This window comes from Manihot esculenta, chromosome 3 (genome assembly GCF_001659605.2).
Source record: "Manihot esculenta cultivar AM560-2 chromosome 3, M.esculenta_v8, whole genome shotgun sequence".
Classification (NCBI taxonomy): Eukaryota; Viridiplantae; Streptophyta; class Magnoliopsida; order Malpighiales; family Euphorbiaceae; genus Manihot; species Manihot esculenta.
The window spans coordinates 26755983-26774882 of record NC_035163.2 but is presented as its reverse complement, the minus strand read 5'-3'; the positions used below and the strand labels follow the sequence as shown (position 1 = coordinate 26774882).

Below are 18900 nucleotides of genomic sequence, written 5' to 3'. Positions count from 1 at the left end.
AGCTTGACGTCAACGCCACTTTGAAGTAGATCCCACGTTGAAATTTCTTTAAATCAAATAATAATTAATCCAATCATGCAGTGTTCGCTCCCACATCTTAACCCTACTTCCGATCTATCGTCAAAGATCATGTAAATGTAGAGCTTCAATTTCTGATTGTATTCGTGCGGCTCAGGATGGGAAGTTCATCATGCGAGATAAAGGTGTCGAGCATGATATATAAACTCAAGAGATTCCAACGTGGCTGTAAATCTTACGCAAAGGCATCTATGTATCTGCAGGGCGGAGATGCTACTGCTAGATTTGGACAGTCTCCCTGTCTTCTTCTTCTTTGTTTAATGTAAAATTTTGCTATCCATAATTTTAAATTTAGTCTGTCTTTTTTTTTTTTTTTCTTTTTGCCAAATTTTAATGAAGATTTTAGGTTTTAACCTAACTGATGTGTTACCAGTTAGCTTTGTAATTTTACAGACTAAAAATCAATTCCCCCATAAAAGTTATCCTTGTATTAATTGTTAAAGATAAATGTTTTTTATATTTAAATAAGATTAAATTGTTAAGATGTACAAAATTATAAGGTGTAAATTGAAAAAAAAAGTCTTTTCATATATGGATTAATCTCTTATTATTTAAAATTATAAGAATCAAATTGCGGTTTTTCAAAATATGGGTACTAATACATAAATTTTACTTGCAGCACTGGAATTAAATTGTAAATTTAATGTTATATTTTATTTTGATTTTTTTAAAAAAAAGAAGAAAGAAAAGTGGATAATCCTATGTTTGGAAGACAGGTAAGTGGGAGGTTGTCATTTGTCAAACATTAATTAGCTTCCGAAATTTTCTAAGCTCACGATATGGAAAGTAAAGAACAACCTAACCACCAGTGACCTGTGCCAATTCAAAATTGACACGTAAGCAAAAAATTATAGTTGATCATAAACTCATTTCGCAAGGTCGCAGGTAAACCTTTCCATTTTGCTAACAAGATTTTAACTTTTAAATTTATTGGATTATAATTAATACTAAATAATTTATTTATTTTTTAAATATTAATTAAATTTATATAGATAATTTTTAACTCTAATTAACTATATATTTTAAAAATATTTAACTCTTACTATCTCAATACTAATTTAAACTTCAAAATTTCTAATTTAAAATCAGTTAAATTTAAAATTTTATTTAAAATGATAAATTTATATTTTAAATTAGAAATACAATATTTAATTAAAAGATTGTTTATATAAATTTAATTAATATTTAAAAAATAAATAAATAACGCATATATATTAATTTAAAATTGATTGGCTGTAATTATAAAATAATTAAAAATTTTAAATGAAAAAATTAAGTATAATATTAAAAGTTTTAATTATAATTTGAATTAAACGTAGCTATTCGTCTTGTTCCTCCAAGTACAACCCCCAACTCTCTCCCTCTCCTTGTGCAGTACAAGTATACGACAAATTATTTCCTCCCCCGGTCATTCACCTCTGTATATAGATATGTAGATTAAGAGATGGAAGGGAGAAAGCTCTGTCTCCAGTTTTCCCGGGTGGATTCGTATTCACCATCTCTTTCACTACCCAGTACCCATGTTTCGCTTTCTCCTCTTTCTTTCCCTCTTCCTTTCTTCTCTCCTCCTCGCCGCTGCACACGGTGGTGGCCACGACGATGAGGATGCTGATGCTGCTGGTGGTGATGTTCATGTCAATCTGAGGGAGAAGTCCTTAATCTTGGTGAAAATATGGTGCTTGATTTTGGTGTTTGTTGGGACTTTTGTTGCCGGGGTCTCACCCTACTTCATGAAGTGGGACGAGGTGTTCTTGGTGCTGGGAACTCAGTTCGCCGGAGGGGTGTTCTTGGGGACTGCTTTGATGCATTTTTTGAGCGATGCAAATGAGACCTTCGAGGAATTGACTAAGAAACAGTACCCTTTTGCTTTCATGTTGGCCAGTGCTGGTTATTTGATGACTATGCTTGCTGATTGTGTTATTTCTTATGTGTACGGCAAGAAAACCGGTGAGGCCAATGGAGATTTGGAGCGTCAAGGTCAGTAAATTTCATTTTCAGGATTGTTTGTTTAATTGGTAATTCCTAATTGTCAACCCTTTCTTTTCTTCCCCACAGACACCATTGAGCATGGAAAAACAAGCCACCATGGAACTTCACAGCCCCATTTTCAGGTAGATTAATAAATCTTCTGGTTTCTAATATACCCTTAATACTCTATTTTGATTTACTAGTGCTTTTTATAACTAAGCTGTTTTTCTTCTTGGTATTCACAGATGCACAATGGTTCTGATGCTGCCTCTGCAAAATCTTCACTTGCATCTGTCAGCTCATTTGGGGATAGTGTTTTGCTTATAGTTGCCTTGTGTTTCCACTCTATCTTCGAGGGCATTGCGATCGGAGTTGCAGAGACGAAAGCTGATGCTTGGAAAGCTTTATGGACTATCTGTCTGCACAAAATATTTGCAGCTATTGCAATGGGAATAGCTCTTCTTCGGATGATCCCTGATCGTCCCTTCCTATCATGTGTCGCTTACGCCTTTGCATTTGCCATTTCAAGTCCAGTCGGTGTGGCTATTGGGATAGTTATAGATGCAACAACTCAAGGTCCAGTGGCAGACTGGATATATGCCATATCAATGGGACTAGCATGTGGAGTATTCATCTATGTAGCAATAAATCATCTTCTAGCCAAGGGCTACAGGCCCCAGCAGGCGGCTTCAGTTGACACACCCCATCACAAGTTCTTGGCAGTGTTGTTGGGCGTTGCAGTAATTGCTGTCGTGATGATATGGGATACCTGAGGAAATCAGAGAGGTTGGTAGCTTGGTTTCTGTGTTGGAGGCTTAGCTTCATAGCAAGTAAAATCATAGGGTTGTTTCAAGACGTATAGCTTAAAGAATTGCATTTTCAAGATTGTCAGGGCAGGCTTTATTAGTATACTGGTAAGAAATGATAGCTTTTTTTATCATGTAGCACATCTCAGGTCTCTGTAAGAATGCAAAAGGTTAAAGATTCTGGTCCAATGATTGTAAGATTGCATATAAAAACTTTAATTCAGCCAGATAATTCATCATGCAACAGGAAATAGCCAAATGAAATGCAGTTTCAAGCCCTTTTTTTCCTGTCATTTGGCACAGTATAATTCATATCATCTAAAGCAACAATTAGTTGAAACTTATTAAGAAAGTAACAATGGCCTTGAGGGTGATTTCTAACAACAGCTTAGAAAACTGTATCTGCTACGAAACCTGGGGTTATATAGCTTCTAACATAGTTCTTCTCTTTTTAATAGTCGAGCTTTAAAAATGGCAATATCAATTGTGCAGAATTATACCACCATCAAAACTCAAATTGTTATAAGCCAATCAATTAAGCAGCAGGTTCAAAGTATATCAAATAATCTATTGCCACTGTTCTAGAGTTCGGTGTGTAGAACTTTTTCGAGGCACAGTGATACGACAATCGGCCCAGCTAAATCCCCAATAGCACAGCCTGAAAAAAAAAAAAAAAACAAACAAAAAGCATCTTCATAACATGGCATCACAAGGAATGTAACAGATTTGGACAGGTTCGACACCAAGAAAACAAAGGAACTAAATGAAATCTTACTCACCAATCCACTGGCCTGTTGAAGGTCGAATTAGAGTTGCGCCAATGCCCGCCCCAATAGAAGCAAAAACTAATGATGCACTGCACCTGAGAGTAACACCGGTAACCTTCTTCCCAAGAACTATAACTTGTTCTGATTTCTCAACCTTGTTGTTCTCTTCTTCAGATTTTGCTAAACGATTAATGAACCGGTAAACCTCGATGCCAACTTGTACAATCCATGATGCAGCAACTCCTAAAAAGTGTCCTGCTTAAGCATATACATAAATGAGGCACAAGAGAATTTAGCTTGGAGGGGAAGAAGAAGAAGGAGACTTTTACTCAAACTCCAACAACAGAATATGAGGAACAAAGTTTTACCTCTAAAAGTTGTCCGGCTAACTCTGAAAATGTAGAGAATAGTAGGCATTCCCCTTTCAGCTTTGCGCACAGCTGATTTAGGAACATCTGCAAATATTAATCCAATCCATTAGTTGCTGATCAGAAAGTTCAGTGTTGGGATTAGAAACCCTAAAGAATTACAGATGAAATTTGTGAATAATAGATAGAAAGAAATTAGAAGATAACAGGAAGAGGATAAGAATTGTTATTTCCTGATAAAATCTGGAAGGCAAAACAAGAGATGATCTCTGATGAGTTATATAGTAGACACAATGCTAGTAACTAATTGAGCTACTTAACAACTAACCTGTTGCAACTAAATACTTAATTCCTTTCCTGCCTTTCTAATGCCACCTCATCAATCCTTTGTTATTCAATAACTATTCTTCTCTCTCATAATGTAACGTCAGCAGGTTGTAAAAATAGAAACATTGTTCTGAATAGAAAACTGATACTGATAATTGTTTGTCATTGGTTCTTCACATGCAACAATTGGGAGTTGGATAAAAATATCATAATGATTATATTCCTGGAGGAAAGTGCCTTCTAAACTATCACAATGATTATGTTACTAAAGGAAACTACCTTTTAGAAGTTTCCAAGCCAACCTCTGTGAAACATAATGCACAGCAAGCCTTTCCAGAATTCGTCTTGTGGTAACAACAGTAGTCTGAGATGGCAAACAAGACATAATTCCGTTAAGTGGTTTTCAAAATTACATTATCAAAACAACTAAACCAGTGCAAGATTCATGCACTGTTTTTTATAGATGTGCACAAGCTAATAATATTTGAATAGCTGTTACAGAGATTCAGTAGGAGAAAAAGTTGTAGAGCTCCACTACATCTTCAAGTAAGATCCATAGCTTTGAGAGGCAGAATGTTATAACATGGGTGAAAACAGGTTCCGCAATCCAACAAGGATACCTTCTTAGTACCACTTAAGAAAATCAAAATCTAAAAAACAATAATAAGGGGCTTACTGAGAAAAACTAAGTGCCTATTCATTTATGGAAAAATTATGGAAATTTCAGGAAAAGGTTTCTAATGAAAAATGGAAAAAGTTTTTTTATAATATAATCTGTAATAATGACTTTTTTTTATTATGAAAGATATGTATAGTTTTTAAAGTTTTTTGAATTAGAAAATTGTTTCCTCTTATTGATAGATGAAAACATTTCTCATGTTTCCCCATGTTTTTTATAAAAAATGAAAAACAAATAACTATTTTCCACAAGTAAAACAGGCTCTAAGTGAAAACTAGAATAAGACCAGGAAGTGGCAGATGCATCAGTAATTTGAATGTTGAGAAAGTAAAGTCCGATTGACAATAAAAGTTGATAAACATTAATGTACTGAAGTGATAAATCAAACAGCCACAAGAACACCAAAGAAGTGCAACTGTGGAAATGCAAGCCAAATAAAAACCCTTATTCACTGTAGCTCTTTATCAAGAAAAGTTCATGATAAAATCCTTTAAAAAAATCCAAATATAAAAAAGAAAGGTGATCAAAATTCTTGGCAAAATCTGACTCACTTATTTCCTGTTGCTACAATCTCATTCAGAACAAACAATGGCCAGCCACACATGCAATATTTTATGTATAATTCTAATATGTCATCACCCATCAACAAATATTCCTATAAAATATGCAAGAAGTTTTCCTAGAGTACTTTGTGTTGCCTTAGTGATTGAAATTACTACCCCTTATCCCAGTTACAGCAATATAAAACACTAAAGTAAGAGCTCATTGACTGAAATTTGGTCTAAAATGGTTAAAAATAAGCATTCATGAAATTGAGAGGCAACAAAACTCACCTCACGAACAATTTGCTTCACTGATTTTTGAAAAGGAACTACAAAATCTACATGGCGCTCTTCTGGAGCATCCTGCAGGAAGTCATCATCATCCTCTTCTGTATTTGAAGCAGGCTCCAGAAGAGGCAAATAAAACAGCAAAAATGACCTCAGAGACGTCATAGCTAGTTGCTTCCATTCAAAAGCTGATAAGAGTGGTTTTAACTCAACATGGTACTCCTTAGTGGTGTATTTCAAAGAATCATGCTGAAAAGTATCTCCAGATGCTTTTCGTATATTGGAAATGTAATCATCGGATAATACTGCACCAGCATCACAATGAGCAACTCGTGTCCCAGAATATCTGTCATGGCATGGAGAGAATTAATATGTGGCCAAAGATAAAATTAAGAAAAAGCCATATATTTATACAATTACTGCCAAACATTTAAAAGAACAAATGAAATGAAGAAAGATGGAAAGGAAAACATCAAACAATTTCAAGCAGAAGTTCCAGGCTCAAAATTCCGAGCTAGTCTTTTCCTTCCCTGCTTTTCCCAAAATAATGACCGCAAACCAGAGATAATATTTTAGTGCTAAAAGTATAAAGTAATGAACTAGTGACGACTGCAAATAGATCAATTGTAAGCTACTAGTGACTTGAGAACAATGAAGGAAGATAGTTTATATAACTTAGGAAGCAAACGCAATCAATGGACGTAATATCCTATTTCAAAAGCAAAGTGTCATAGGCTTGTTCATGGCCCCCAACCTATACTACAATACCCAACAATAAGGACAGGCATTGAGCATTGGTAATTCAATATGAAAATCATTACCATAAGATGATTCTAAAAATAATCCCAATAGCTGCTATAGTAATCTACTTATCACAAGCTCAAATTTGGAACCTATTCACATTCCAGTCTCTAGACGTACCAGCAGCAATTCTTCATCAAACCATAGTTCTGCCAGTAAATAATGAGCAATCAAACTAAATAACATATGCTGAATAAACTCCCATTGCATAAAAGACCTAGAAAATCAATTACCATAACCTATCTAATGCATGCCTGTGAACACCCAATACCCAAAAATCAATTGTAGCAATAGCCACTGTATCACAAAGAGCTCATGTATCTATATATGTCTATACAAACACGCACACAAGCATACATATCTCATGGAGTGAGCGGAGGGAGGTACCCGAACAAGAACCTAGAAGCAAAGGGTGTGCCGGCAGCAGCAACGGAGGCGGCGGCAGCGGTGACAGCCGCGGAGGCAGAAAACTGAGATGAATAAAAGTTGGGATTTTTCCTCAACAGATCTAATACTATAGCTATACCCGCCATTGTTATTTGCTCTAAAACAAACCAAGAAGATTGAAAACAAACTCCCCCTTTATGATCAAACCATAAAAATTAAAAACAGCGAAAGAGAGAGAAACTTTATGGCTTCCAGAGCAGAAATAATTTTTCTCGGGAAAGTAGCAGCTGGGTTTGATAATACTTCAATGGGTGAGATTTGGGACACCGAAAAGATTGGGTTTTTTTGGCAGGAATTATTGGGAAGGAAGAGGAGGTGCTATATTGGCGATCGATGGTTGAGCTAAAGGGCAATAAATTGGACCAAGGATTTTCTGTTAAGCAATTGGTTTCCGTTTGAGTGTAGTAGTCGAAGGATTGGTCGGACACTCTCAACTCCCAGCCCTTTTCAAACTTCGATGCGTGGTAAAAATACAAGCGAAACACCCAAACACTTCTGTCTCGGCAAGGACTCCAATCAGCGTTCTGAGGCAAGTCATATATTTTTATTTTTAACCATTTAAAGCAACAAAATTGAAGAAATTTATTGAACTTGATATGTATTACATGCCAATTTGTTGAAATTTAATTAAAATTTGATAAATATACTGTGTTTAAATTAAGTAGGATATTTTTTTGTCAAAAAGGATTTTACTTTAAGAAAATTTGCAACAGTGTCAACAACTTCAAGATTGTTCCACGCTTTGGAGATTTGTGCATCTCTAAAAAAAATTTGAGGGCTCTGCTGCATTATCTCTCGGAGTTGTGCATTTACTAGTGTTGCTTGCTAGGAGTCCTTGAAACTAGCAAGGCCCTTTAATTAGTTTTAATCAATAGGAGAAAAAAAAAAATCAAGTATGTAATACAGGATTCAAAATTTCAGAATCCTTTCTTAGTTTAATTATCAATGCTTAAAACTTAAAAAAATTAGCATTTAAGTAATTTAATTTGGGCTTTTGTTAGAAATTAATCTTAGTTCGTTTCCAATTTTCTTATTTTCATTGGTTCTTTGTATTCAGCAATACCCATATATCCCATGAGTTGTTTTCTTTTACCAAGCCCTTCTTATAAGGAAATTGAACAAACATTTGCTAGATTCTAGTGGGTGGATCTAATTCTTCCAAGAAAATACATTAGAAATTTTGACACTTTCTTAGAAGAAAAAATAATTGGAGGCTTGGGATTTCGGTCTCTCTATGAATTTAATATTGTTATACTTTTTAAATATGAATGGAGAATTTGATCATTAGATAAATCATAAATCAACTTCGGAGTTTATTCAAATATTATATATTTTTTTAAATTTTCAAATTGGCCATTAGATAAAATCATATTAACATGAAGCTCGTAATGGTCAAAATATGATAAAAAATGCATACTATTTTATATATGAACAAACACGATTAAACTAACACGATTAAAAGTATAATCAATTTGATTTTTTTTTAAATAGAATTTCAGAATTAGAAATTTTTTTTAAATCTGTAAATAAATTACATATTTATTTTTAATATAAAATCAGGACGAATCAAAATCGAATGTAAATTAGGAGGAACTATAAATCGATAGCCAATTGAAATTGAAAATTTTTTGAGAATTGTACAAAATTATTTAACGAAACAAAGTTGGGTTGAAATGGAAAATTTGGCCCGATTTTGAGCTAGTTGTCAAGAGTCTTGGAGGCCCAGCCTATTCTCATCCCTCCATTTCCAGCATTTTTATCCTTTTTACACTCTGATTGGCCAAAAGAGTAAAGCAAAATACGATTTTTTAAAGCATAATTTTATAAGATAAATTTTTTTATTGATTTTTAAATTTTAATAATTATTTATTATTTTAAAAAAATATTTTTAAAGTATTAATTGGTAGGGTGAAATTAAAATTTTTTAAAGTTTTTAAAAATATCAGAAAACCTCTTTTTCTACTCTCTCTTCCAAAGGCACCTCCAAAATTTTTGAAGGTTTATAAATATTATAAAATCTTCTATTACTTTGAAAAAAAAAAATCTCCTCTAAAAATTAACATTTCCTTTTCCATGCTTTCAAATTTTGATCCTCTCAAGCCGTGATTTGGACGGAAATTCTTAAAAATATATAAAAACATCTATTTTCAACCCAAATAACTTTTAAATGTTTTTTAAAATTTTTATTTTATAAATAATAAAAATTATAAAAGTTAACGAGCAATAAAAATCTTATTTTATAAAATTTTACTTTAAATAATATTTTTTTTTTAGGGAAAAAATATTTTAATTTACTTGGGTTAGATCTTTGAAAATTTTGAAATCAAGGGTTCACCTAATAGTCGGACCATGTGGACCCCACGAATCGGGGTCCGCAAATGAAGGTTCTTTAAACTTTGAAAGCAAAAACGCAACTCGCGTTATATTCGAAATCCCGCCAAGGCATGAGGTGTCATCCGCGCACGAGACGAAATCAAGCACTTTGTGAACCAATTGCATTACTAATTCGTTTCGTTCTATTTTCGATTAAGCAAATGAGAATTCAGAATCCGGTGGCAACAATGACGGCGATGGATTTCGATTAGCAATTTCTTTGTACTACTTTTTGACTCCTCTGGGTTTATTAGGGTTTTGATTTTTCGAGCCCAGAAGACGAAGCAGATGAATTTGGGGGATTTGCATAAAGTATGGGAAGTCAAAGCCTTAAAGAAACCAGGAGAAGAAGAAGCGAAGAAGGTGCTCGAGAAAATAGCCAAACAAGTTCAACCCATTATGCGTAATCACAAATGGCGTGTCAAGCTCCTCTCCGAATTTTGGTACGTCGAATTTTTCCGCTCCTTATTTCTTAATTTTATTTTAGTTTTTTGAAGTCTAAGTTTTGCTCTCTTTGCTATCCACAATTAATAATGAATCTTCTCAGATGCTTAGAGTTTACATTTTATAGATGATTTTTGTTTTGTTTTGCTTCCACTTCAACTGATTGATGAAAATATTGAAATGGAACTGCAGTCCAAACAATCCATCTCTTTTGGGGTTGAACGTAGGAGGTGGAGTGCATGTGAAACTGAGGCTTCGCAGACCAAACAGAGATTGGGATTTCATTCCATTCGATCAAGTTCTTGATACGATGCTTCATGAACTATGCCATAATGCTCACGGTCCTCACAACGCCAATTTCTACAAGCTTTGGGATGAGTTGAGAAAGGTACTATATGTTTTTCCTCAATTTAGTGCTTGTATTATGATTAGTATGATTATTGATATGGCTATACCAATCATTTAGAATGTCCTTCGTATTTCATGCAGTCTTTTAGTCACTAGTAATCTTTGCTTGTGTGGAACTTGAACACAAGTCAGGTGGCCTTCATATGCATTGCTCATTTTATTTTACTGCTTTTGACAGGAATGTGAGGAGCTGCTTTCCAAGGGAATAAGTGGGACAGGGGAGGGGTTTGATCTGCCAGGTAGGCGTTTGGGTGGGTTTTCCCGCCAACCTCCCCTTTCATCTCTTCCCAAAACTGCCTTACAAGCTGCAGAAAAGAGGGCAAAATTGGGATCTATGTTACCATCCGGACCTAAACGGCTTGGTGGTGATAGCACCATTATGGTTGCACTTAGTCCTATACAAGCTGCTGCAATGGCTGCAGAAAGGAGATTGCAGGATGAGATTTGGTGTGGTTCTCAGTCTGCTGAGGTTTTTGAGGAAGGAGAAAGTAGCAGTGATATCATAAAAGACCTCTCGAGCATGGGGCAAATTACAGGAAGCTCAAGGCCAGATATTGGTAAAAAAAGAAGCCGTGAACAAAATAACAGCACAACTTTTCTATCTTTTAATGGTCATTCAGGGTCCAATATTATAGACTTGTCTACAGAAGTTCCAACCTCTGGTTCAATTCTTGACTATGGCACCAGCACTAAAAAGAGAATTTCTAACTCTTATAAGAATTCATCTTCTGATTCTAATTTTGTGGATTCAACTAGTGGTTCATCTTTAGGTTGGAAACCTAATCACAGTACAGTACATAATTCAGAGGAGCGTGATATGTGGGAATGTGGAGCATGTACATTATTGAATCCAGTAAGTGATCGGTTTTTTATTTAATTACTTTATGGATAAAATGTCATTCTGTTTGGACGTACTTTGTGGTTGTGGTTTATTTGTATATGTGATGAGCACATTTTACATGAACACATTTTAGAGTTAGGTAATGTGTTCTGTATACTTTAAGGTTTAAACATAGACCTGGTGTTTAACTTTTATAGCTACACATTATGCTCTGCTTATCTTTGTTTCTTCTGGGTATCTGAAAGTTTGAATTGTTTATTTATTTATTTATTTTGAAGATGGCTTAAACTTGACATTTACATGTGAATAATATTGGCTTCGTGCAGTCATTAGCCCCAATCTGCAAGCTTTGTAGCACAGAAAAGCCAAAAGATGCAAGCACCAAGCATACAACGTGGTCCTGCAAATTCTGCACCTTGCATAACAGTGTGAAGTTGGACAAGTGCTCAGCTTGCAATCAATGGAGATATTCATATGGTCCACCAGTATCAACTCGCACACCAAATCTTGGCACGTAAGAGGTGCAATCAAGAAGGTCCGCAAACTGTAGCCGTCCAAAACAGTTGAATGTTCCTGTTGAATTGTCTATGAAATCGTTGGCATTGCTTTACTAGAGCGGGTGTTTTGGTGACAAACATTAACTCCAGTTCTAAGAATGGACGTAGTATGTCCTGTTCTCTCTCCATTCTTAGTTATTGAAAAGGTGGTTTAATCTAATACTTTCTCCCTTGCTGTTTGTTTTGATGAATTGTTGTCTAAACTGTAGTTAATGCCTTGGTTGGATGAGAAAATTGCCTAGATTTTCAGAAATCAGTTGCTTCGTATGACACTCTGCCAAGAGTTGCCTTGTTGAACCTAAAGATAATGCTAATTTAGATCTCGGAGCGATTGTTATTGAGCCACCTTTTGTATAAGAACCTCTGGTTACCCAGAGTATCAACTCAGTAAATACATATTTTCTCAAATTAATGATTCAGAAGATCCAGTAGTGAATTTCAACACAAAGGACAGTTTTCATCAACTTCAATTGTGAAAAGAAATACAGCGACTCCTAACCCTATTTACATAATCAAATCTTCAATAAATTGGACCTCCTCGAATCGAATGGATATCAACAGATCGATGTTCGTAATGATGATATATAGCTTTATTTGCATTTACTATACAACGCTTGCTCTTTAGAAATTTTCAGTAGTTTTTCATCGAAGATAACTCCATGATGACTCATGGCCACTCTCTAGCTCTCTGCCTCAGACGCCCCATAAAACCTTGGATAATTCTTGATTATCTCCGAAGAGTAACGTAGACATAAACTCAAACGTGGTTCCGAAGACGAAGAAAAGTGAAAGAAGAACGTTACATGGCCCACTCAATCAACCGTTATATAGCCCACAATTAGAAAGAGAGACATAGCTCACAAAGAGCTGGCTTGGGCCCAATGAGTTTACGAACTTGAAACTTAAAACCCTATCCAAAAAATGGACAGAGATGAGCTAGGCCCCACAAAAAGTTTTGTTTGGTTACCAGGGAAAGTCTATCCATGTTAATCATCATTCCTTTTGTCAAACTGTTTCCTTATTTCTCATCATCCATTTGTCCACCCTCACTTGCTCCCTCCCTCCCTTCCCCTCCTCTTTCTCTCTCTCCATTAATAATCATCATCATCATCTGCATGCTTAACCTCTTCAGCTCTCAAAACGCTCATGAAAATGGCTTCTTTCTCTACTCTCTCTTCTCCTCTCATCTCTTCACCTTCCCTTCACTTTCTCTTCTTTTCCTCTCCCTTTCAATGCCCACCAAAAATGCTGGACAACCTCATTTCTTCACCAATTTCTTAAACTCTTCACAACCACCGTCACAGTCATCTTCCTTCTCGAGAAAGACCTCTAGAAATTCGTTTTTTGTTCTTAGTATTTTGTTTTGCCTGCGTAAACTGAAATGCCCATTTTGTTTTTCTGATGATTCTGTTAGTTGAGTCGGTCAAAGCCATATCTTGGTGCTGCTGGATGCTTTATAACTTGGATTTCAGTTCCCTTGACTTGGTTTCTGATCTGCTCTCAGATCTTCAAAGCTTAGATTGTTCTCTCTTCTGGTCAGTTTTCTCCGGCACCTACTTGTTTGGTAGACTCCTTTGAGTTTGAGTTCAAACTTCGGTGTGGCTTCTAGGGCTTATCGAATTTCATGACTGCAAACCAATCTGTGCTTTGATTAGATTTATAACTCTTTAGACCCTTTTTGAACTATTGCTGAGGAAGTGATTTTGAAGAAACCGAGGTAGTTGGTTGGCTTCCTCAATGTGTCTCACTTTTTAGTTATGTGGAGCATTCTAGCCACCTGATTAGAGTTTCTGATATGGTTTTGTTGCTTAAGCTATATTGCTATTATGGCATTCAGTCAAATTTGTGACCTTTTACTTCTTGTTGCTTTAGCTGTTTTGCTTTTGGGCAGATAAATCATGGCTGTGCTAGGGTTAACCGCTTTAGAACAACAATATATTGTAATTGTAGCTTAGTTTGAAAATAGTGCGATCCAACTATTTAAGCATCCATTGGATGGGATTTTAAAACTTTGCCAGTACCATTGAGCATTTTGGCTATGTAAAAAGGATTATCACCGGGTTTCTGGTGTTTTATATGCTCCCTCTTGGTGCCTTCTGTCAACATGACCGGAAGTGGTCACTGTTTCGTGGAATGGAAAGAGCAATTTGTTTCCCAGGAGCGGGGAAACCGTGTGGTTCACTATTTCCTAAAGGACTCTGCTGGGGAATCTATTCTTGCTGTTGTGGGCACTGAGAGGAGTGTTAGGCACATGTTCTATGTAGTTGCTGAGGAGTTTGTGCAGGCTTATGGCGCTGACAATTCAATTCATGCTGGTTTCAAATGGAGGTCAAGAAGGGAGGTCGTGGATTGGCTTACGTCTATGTTATCAAAGCAGCATCTACAGGGTGACCGGTCCAGTATGTTTTATCCTCGTTTCATTATTATTATTATTATTTATTGTTTTAGTTCATATATGGTTATGGTTTATCATGTAAATTTGATATTATACATATCAGTCGCTAGTTTGTGATATGTGTAGCATGTATAATTTGTGAGCTGATATCTGATGGAAAGTTCAAATCTTTTAATGTTCTCTGGTTTTAGTTAAGCTCAAAACCATAAATTGTCATCTCAACTTGTATTGTTCATTGTTTAATGTTATGCGATATGCATTTATGATTCATACTTCCTCCACTATTCTAAAAGTTATGCTCCTCATTGCGTTCCTCACAAATTTATCAACTTTTTTGTTTTCTTTGAATTGTTTATTCAAGAGAATGTTTATATTCAAAATTTGTATTTTTTAACTCTTGTCCAGCATTGAGTTTGAAGTTTAACATTTGTTGGTTTGTGTACTGCATATGGCTGTCTCATTAAATCTACTACCTTCAGACACGTGCAGTCCAAACTAAAAGATCTTAGCTAGAGTACGTGATAGGCCTTTCCAATGCAATCTTTAGACAAATGCCACTAAATCCTGGCATTATACATCTCATTTGTTTCTTGCAAAATTAATTGCTGCTAGTTCTGTCTGTTATTTTCCCTTTGTAGCTACGTTCGAGTATTTATTATGTATACCTACTTGCAAAGCCGAAAAATATATTTTATTTAATTGTTTCTCGAGTTCCGATTACTTTTTGCTTTATCAGCAACTGTTAATTGAATGTCTTTTGATGCAGAATCACCAAAATATGATTCACTGCAAACTTCAGAATCTCCTCAACATACCTTGAATGGATTTAGTGCTCAACATACACAGGTACCAGATATGGGATGTTGTCCTCGGGTTTTCTTCTTCTCTTTCCTTTTTAAAAAAATCGCTTCAGATTCCTCTTAAAATTAGTGCTCTGATGTACAATTAGCTCATGCATTACAGGGCCGGCTTTCTAGGAGCTTGACTGGACACAATTCGGACATCGTGTGGTCAGGTGTTCCATGGACATGTGGAAAACAGCTCAAACACTACCCAGCTTTCTGTAGAAATGGGGTGAGAATAGTGGTAAGCAACTTTTTTTGTTAAATCAAAAAGGGAATGCAGGAGATGAGGTATTAACTCTGAGTGAGGGAGAAGTGCATTCGTGTCCTTGATCAAACTTCCTCACCTTTCTGTAGAATTCTAGTATTTAGTGTTTCATCAGTTATTTAGTGGAACACTGGAAGTATGAATATCTGATATTAAATGATTGCTATTCCTTTACAACCTAGTCAGAAAACGAAAAGCCTTAACGAGTGAAATCCAAACATGTAAAATTGAAAGCTTTAAATTTTTTTCTTAAAATGTTAGAAAAAGAGGAAATATTTTGCTTTTAAGTTCTAATTATGGGCTGGTTGTATTAAGATGTGTGAGATTCACTTGAATGAGTGCTTAGGAAAAATTGATTGAGTTGAATTCAGATGCATCATAAACTATCATGTTGCAATATGCAATTTGACTTATATGTTCTTGGCGGGTATGAAGTAGATCTTATTCAAGTTAATAAAATGTGCGGAGGGATCGTAGGGTTTAATTCATAGATTTTGAATGTGTTTCTCCCCAGCTTAGGACATGTTGGTTTTTATCTCATTTTTCATCTATGAATGATGACATTTAATTGTAACCCTGTTAGTATTTCCATTTCACTAGCCTAACATTCCTATTACCTGTTCCCTTGTTTGCATTTCCAGATTCAGTCGTTTGTTTTTGTCATGGCTAAAGGAGAGAATCATTATCTTGCTTATTTAGAAGATATGTATGAAGACAAGAGGGGACAAAAGAAGGTCAAAGTGAGGTGGTTTCATCATAACCAGGAAGTCAAGGGTGTGGTTCCTCTAAGAAATACTCACCCAAAAGAAGTTTTCATCACACCTTATTCACAGGTCATTAGTGCAGAATGTGTTGATGGTCCTGCTACAGTCTTGACATTGGAGCATTATGAGGAATGCTTGGCTTCTTTTCCTAATGCTTTATCAACCAGAACGCATTTGTGCTTTAGGCAGTTCAGAAGCAATAAAGTAAAGCCCTTTGATTTGAGCAAATTGCGTGGGTACTTTGATCAACCAATTCTTTCTTGTTTGAACTCCAAACCATTTTCTGGGGCTGACTCTATAGGCCTAGACAATGGCCTAGCTGGTGAAGAAGATGAAGAATTGAGTCTAAATGAGAATGTGAAATTGGGAGCCAAGAGAACCAGAAGTGGTAGAGGGATTGAAACTTTTGCGAGAGATCATTCAGGAGTTGGAATTTCTGGAAGCCAGATGATGACTTTGGAGCCTTCATGTTTTAATCTAAGATATGGCATGCCAGGCAAGAGATTGCTTCCACTCAAGCACGTTGAGTCTCAGAATCCATGTAGCCCACTATTTAAGGTTGATGAAAAGATAGAATTATTGTGCCAAGATAGTGGCATACGAGGTTGCTGGTTTAAGTGTACCGTATTGCAGGTGTCTCAAAAACGGATAAAAATTAAATATGATGATTTGCGGGATGAAGATGAGTATGGCAATATTGAGGTATGTTTAGACATTACGAAATACTCTTCATATTATTTTCCATCCAGCTTGTTATGTTTGTATAAAACTTGTAATGATAATGAGTTTCCCACCTGGTATATCATTTTCCAGAAGTAGAAATTGGGTAAATGTGATATTTTAAATTTGTTTGCTAAATTGATCCCACTGAAAATATTAAATGAAACCAAGATTTCTTTTGAAATATTTCCGAAACTTTAAATGGTATGTAATTTAGTAACAATTTATTTTTAAAATATTATTTTATGATATTATTCAGTTATTTCTAGTTCATTAATTTGTTCCCTTTTTTTTTGTGCTTGAAAGGCTTTGGAAAAACATTGCACTCTATTTTTCCCACCCGTCTTGTTATTACTCTCTATTTTTTCCCACCTATATTGTTATATGTGTATACGACCAGTAATGATAGAATTGCTTTGATAGTATTCATCATGAGACATTAAAGATTCTCATACATGTTATAAATTTTCCTGGATCTGAAAATTGGGTCAGTTAAGAATTTTAGAGATCTTTTACATAATTGACCGCACTGGAAATATTAAACAAAACCAAGAATTTTTTTTCTTTTAATATTTCCAAACCTTCAAGTTGTATGTAATTTTAGTAACCTTTTATTGTTCAAAAGTTGTTTTATGGTATTATTTAGTTATTCATAGTTCATTAAATTAGTTTCAATTTTTTATTGTGATTAAAAAGCTTAAACAAGTGTGTGCATGAGAATTTTTTTTATTGGTGATTTATAAGTAATAATTTTCTTTATATTTATAGATAGTAATTGTAAATTAATTCATCAAATAAGTGACCCAGTTGAAAATGTTGTGGCTACACCACTGGTGTTTGGTGTTTACCATTGTTACAGCCTTGTTGACTCTTCTTGTTCTTCCTACATGAAAGTTCTGTTCATCAGCAATGGATTGTGACATTCTATACATGTTATCAATTTATTCAACTATTTTCTTTTGAGGTTGAATGTTGAAATTCTTCTCTATTAAGTTTGACCTGTTATCTGTAGGAATGGATCCCAGCTTTCAAATTGGCTATGCTTGATAAACTTGGCATGAGGCATTCAGGCCGGTCAACAATTCGACCATCTCCTCCTGTAAATGAACAAGCAGACCTAGCTTTTGAGGTTGGCTCTGCAGTTGATGCATGGTGGAGTGATGGCTGGTGGGAAGGGGTGGTAACCGGGATCAACAGTAGCTGTGATGATATGCTGCAAGTTTACTTTCCTGGTATGCTTATTTTAGGAGAATACTATGATGCGCTACTATTATTTCCTTCTTTCTACTCTTCTTTATATCTCCCCTTGCCTCATCAATTGCTGTGGCATTAGGTGAGAGCTTCTTCTTGAGCATACACAAAAAGGATCTGAGAACTTCCAGAGATTGGGTGGGAAATCAATGGATTGATATTCAGGTAAAACCTGATATACTTTCAGCCATATCAGCAACATTTAGCCCAGATGCCAAAATGTCCATGTCTTCAACAGTTACCGAGGACGTGAAGCCCAGTGGTTTTGCTTTGTCCTGTACTGAAGTTCCTACCAGTGCTGAACTTGTTAGCAATAAAGAGAAAAAGCCTGATGTAGCTACATTAATCAGCAACGATGGCATCCTAGATCATATGGACTCTGATGATAAAGCTGATGAGGATGGTAGTAATGACATTAATGTTTGTCATGATAAAGTAGGTGAAGTTCAAGACAGTGATGAAGGTGATGGTAGAGACAATAATGAAAAAACAGATATAGAAGCGTTGGAGTCTTCTGAGAAGAATTGCAAGGCTGTGGAATTCATGGGAGTGACAGCATAAGATGCTCGAAGCAGGCTTGGAGTGCATCATCTCATGATTCCCATGGTGCTACTAATGTGGGTAGGTTTCAGTTGGTGGTCGGTACGCCTTTGTAAATATTAACATGACAATGGCAACCCCTCCAACTCAGTTTGGCATTCAAAATCATAGATGTACAGGAATTATATATGATTTTAAAGGTTCTCTTGGTTGTTGTTTACTTGAGAATTGGACTGGCATATGAATTCCATTGGTTAAAAGCGCCTAATGGAGTCAGATTTCCCATAGTGATACCTCAATGTGCTTCCTGCCTGTAAGTTGTAGCTTGATGATGTTGAAATAACTTATTATATTCTGTTCCCATTTGAGTAGCTGGACTTCTACTTGTCTTCAGTGGTTTGAATGCTTGGTCGTAGAAAATGATTG

The 18900-nt window shown here is 35.4% G+C and overlaps 4 protein-coding genes across 4 annotated transcripts; 3 read left to right on the top strand and 1 right to left on the bottom strand.

The window, feature by feature from the left end:
- The first annotated feature begins 1429 nt into the window (after nucleotides 1-1429).
- Nucleotides 1430-3094, top strand: LOC110611173 (zinc transporter 11). The gene is made up of 3 exons (XM_021751331.2): nucleotides 1430-2055; nucleotides 2134-2189; nucleotides 2292-3094. Exons 1-3 carry the CDS (start codon nucleotides 1599-1601, stop codon nucleotides 2817-2819), a joined length of 1041 nt encoding a protein of 346 aa, XP_021607023.2. The 5' UTR covers nucleotides 1430-1598; the 3' UTR covers nucleotides 2820-3094.
- Nucleotides 3095-3102: 8 nt separating this feature from the next.
- On the bottom strand, nucleotides 3103-7608 carry LOC110611174. The gene is made up of 6 exons (XM_021751332.2): nucleotides 7012-7608; nucleotides 5827-6169; nucleotides 4594-4678; nucleotides 3988-4074; nucleotides 3632-3874; nucleotides 3103-3510 (listed from the first exon to the last, which is right to left on the bottom strand). Exons 1-6 carry the CDS (start codon nucleotides 7155-7157, stop codon nucleotides 3434-3436), a joined length of 981 nt encoding a protein of 326 aa, XP_021607024.2. The 5' UTR covers nucleotides 7158-7608; the 3' UTR covers nucleotides 3103-3433.
- Nucleotides 7609-9481: 1873 nt separating this feature from the next.
- On the top strand, nucleotides 9482-11818 carry LOC110610724. Its single transcript, XM_021750778.2, has 4 exons — nucleotides 9482-9887; nucleotides 10081-10276; nucleotides 10475-11149; nucleotides 11464-11818. Exons 1-4 carry the CDS (start codon nucleotides 9733-9735, stop codon nucleotides 11653-11655), a joined length of 1218 nt encoding a protein of 405 aa, XP_021606470.1. The 5' UTR covers nucleotides 9482-9732; the 3' UTR covers nucleotides 11656-11818.
- Nucleotides 11819-12757: 939 nt separating this feature from the next.
- LOC110610722 lies at nucleotides 12758-18845 on the top strand. The gene is made up of 6 exons (XM_021750777.2): nucleotides 12758-14093; nucleotides 14856-14935; nucleotides 15053-15175; nucleotides 15841-16665; nucleotides 17696-17915; nucleotides 18017-18845. The coding sequence occupies exons 1-6, from the start codon at nucleotides 13799-13801 to the stop codon at nucleotides 18493-18495; spliced, it is 2022 nt and encodes a 673-aa protein (XP_021606469.2). The 5' UTR covers nucleotides 12758-13798; the 3' UTR covers nucleotides 18496-18845.
- The last annotated feature ends 55 nt before the right edge of the window (nucleotides 18846-18900 follow it).

Bases quoted from the DNA above. Each gene is read 5' to 3' on its own strand.
- LOC110610724 (XM_021750778.2), top strand. From the start codon at position 9,733: ATGAATTTGGGGGATTTGCATAAAGTATGGGAAGTCAAAGCCTTAAAG. The intron at 9,888-10,080 runs GTACGTCGAATT...ATGGAACTGCAG, and splicing joins AAGCTCCTCTCCGAATTTTG to TCCAAACAATCCATCTCTTT. The intron at 11,150-11,463 runs GTAAGTGATCGG...GGCTTCGTGCAG, and splicing joins CATGTACATTATTGAATCCA to TCATTAGCCCCAATCTGCAA.
- LOC110611174 (XM_021751332.2), bottom strand. From the start codon at position 7,157: ATGGCGGGTATAGCTATAGTATTAGATCTGTTGAGGAAAAATCCCAAC. The intron at 4,075-4,593 runs GTAGTTTCCTTT...TAATATTTGCAG, and splicing joins GGCTTGGAAACTTCTAAAAG to ATGTTCCTAAATCAGCTGTG. The intron at 3,511-3,631 runs GTGAGTAAGATT...TTTTTTTTTCAG, and splicing joins TTCAACAGGCCAGTGGATTG to GCTGTGCTATTGGGGATTTA.
- LOC110610722 (XM_021750777.2), top strand. From the start codon at position 13,799: ATGACCGGAAGTGGTCACTGTTTCGTGGAATGGAAAGAGCAATTTGTT. The intron at 14,936-15,052 runs GTACCAGATATG...CATGCATTACAG, and splicing joins TTAGTGCTCAACATACACAG to GGCCGGCTTTCTAGGAGCTT. The intron at 16,666-17,695 runs GTATGTTTAGAC...TGTTATCTGTAG, and splicing joins ATGAGTATGGCAATATTGAG to GAATGGATCCCAGCTTTCAA.
- LOC110611173 (XM_021751331.2), top strand. From the start codon at position 1,599: ATGTTTCGCTTTCTCCTCTTTCTTTCCCTCTTCCTTTCTTCTCTCCTC. The intron at 2,056-2,133 runs GTCAGTAAATTT...TCTTCCCCACAG, and splicing joins TGGAGATTTGGAGCGTCAAG to ACACCATTGAGCATGGAAAA. The intron at 2,190-2,291 runs GTAGATTAATAA...TGGTATTCACAG, and splicing joins CTTCACAGCCCCATTTTCAG to ATGCACAATGGTTCTGATGC.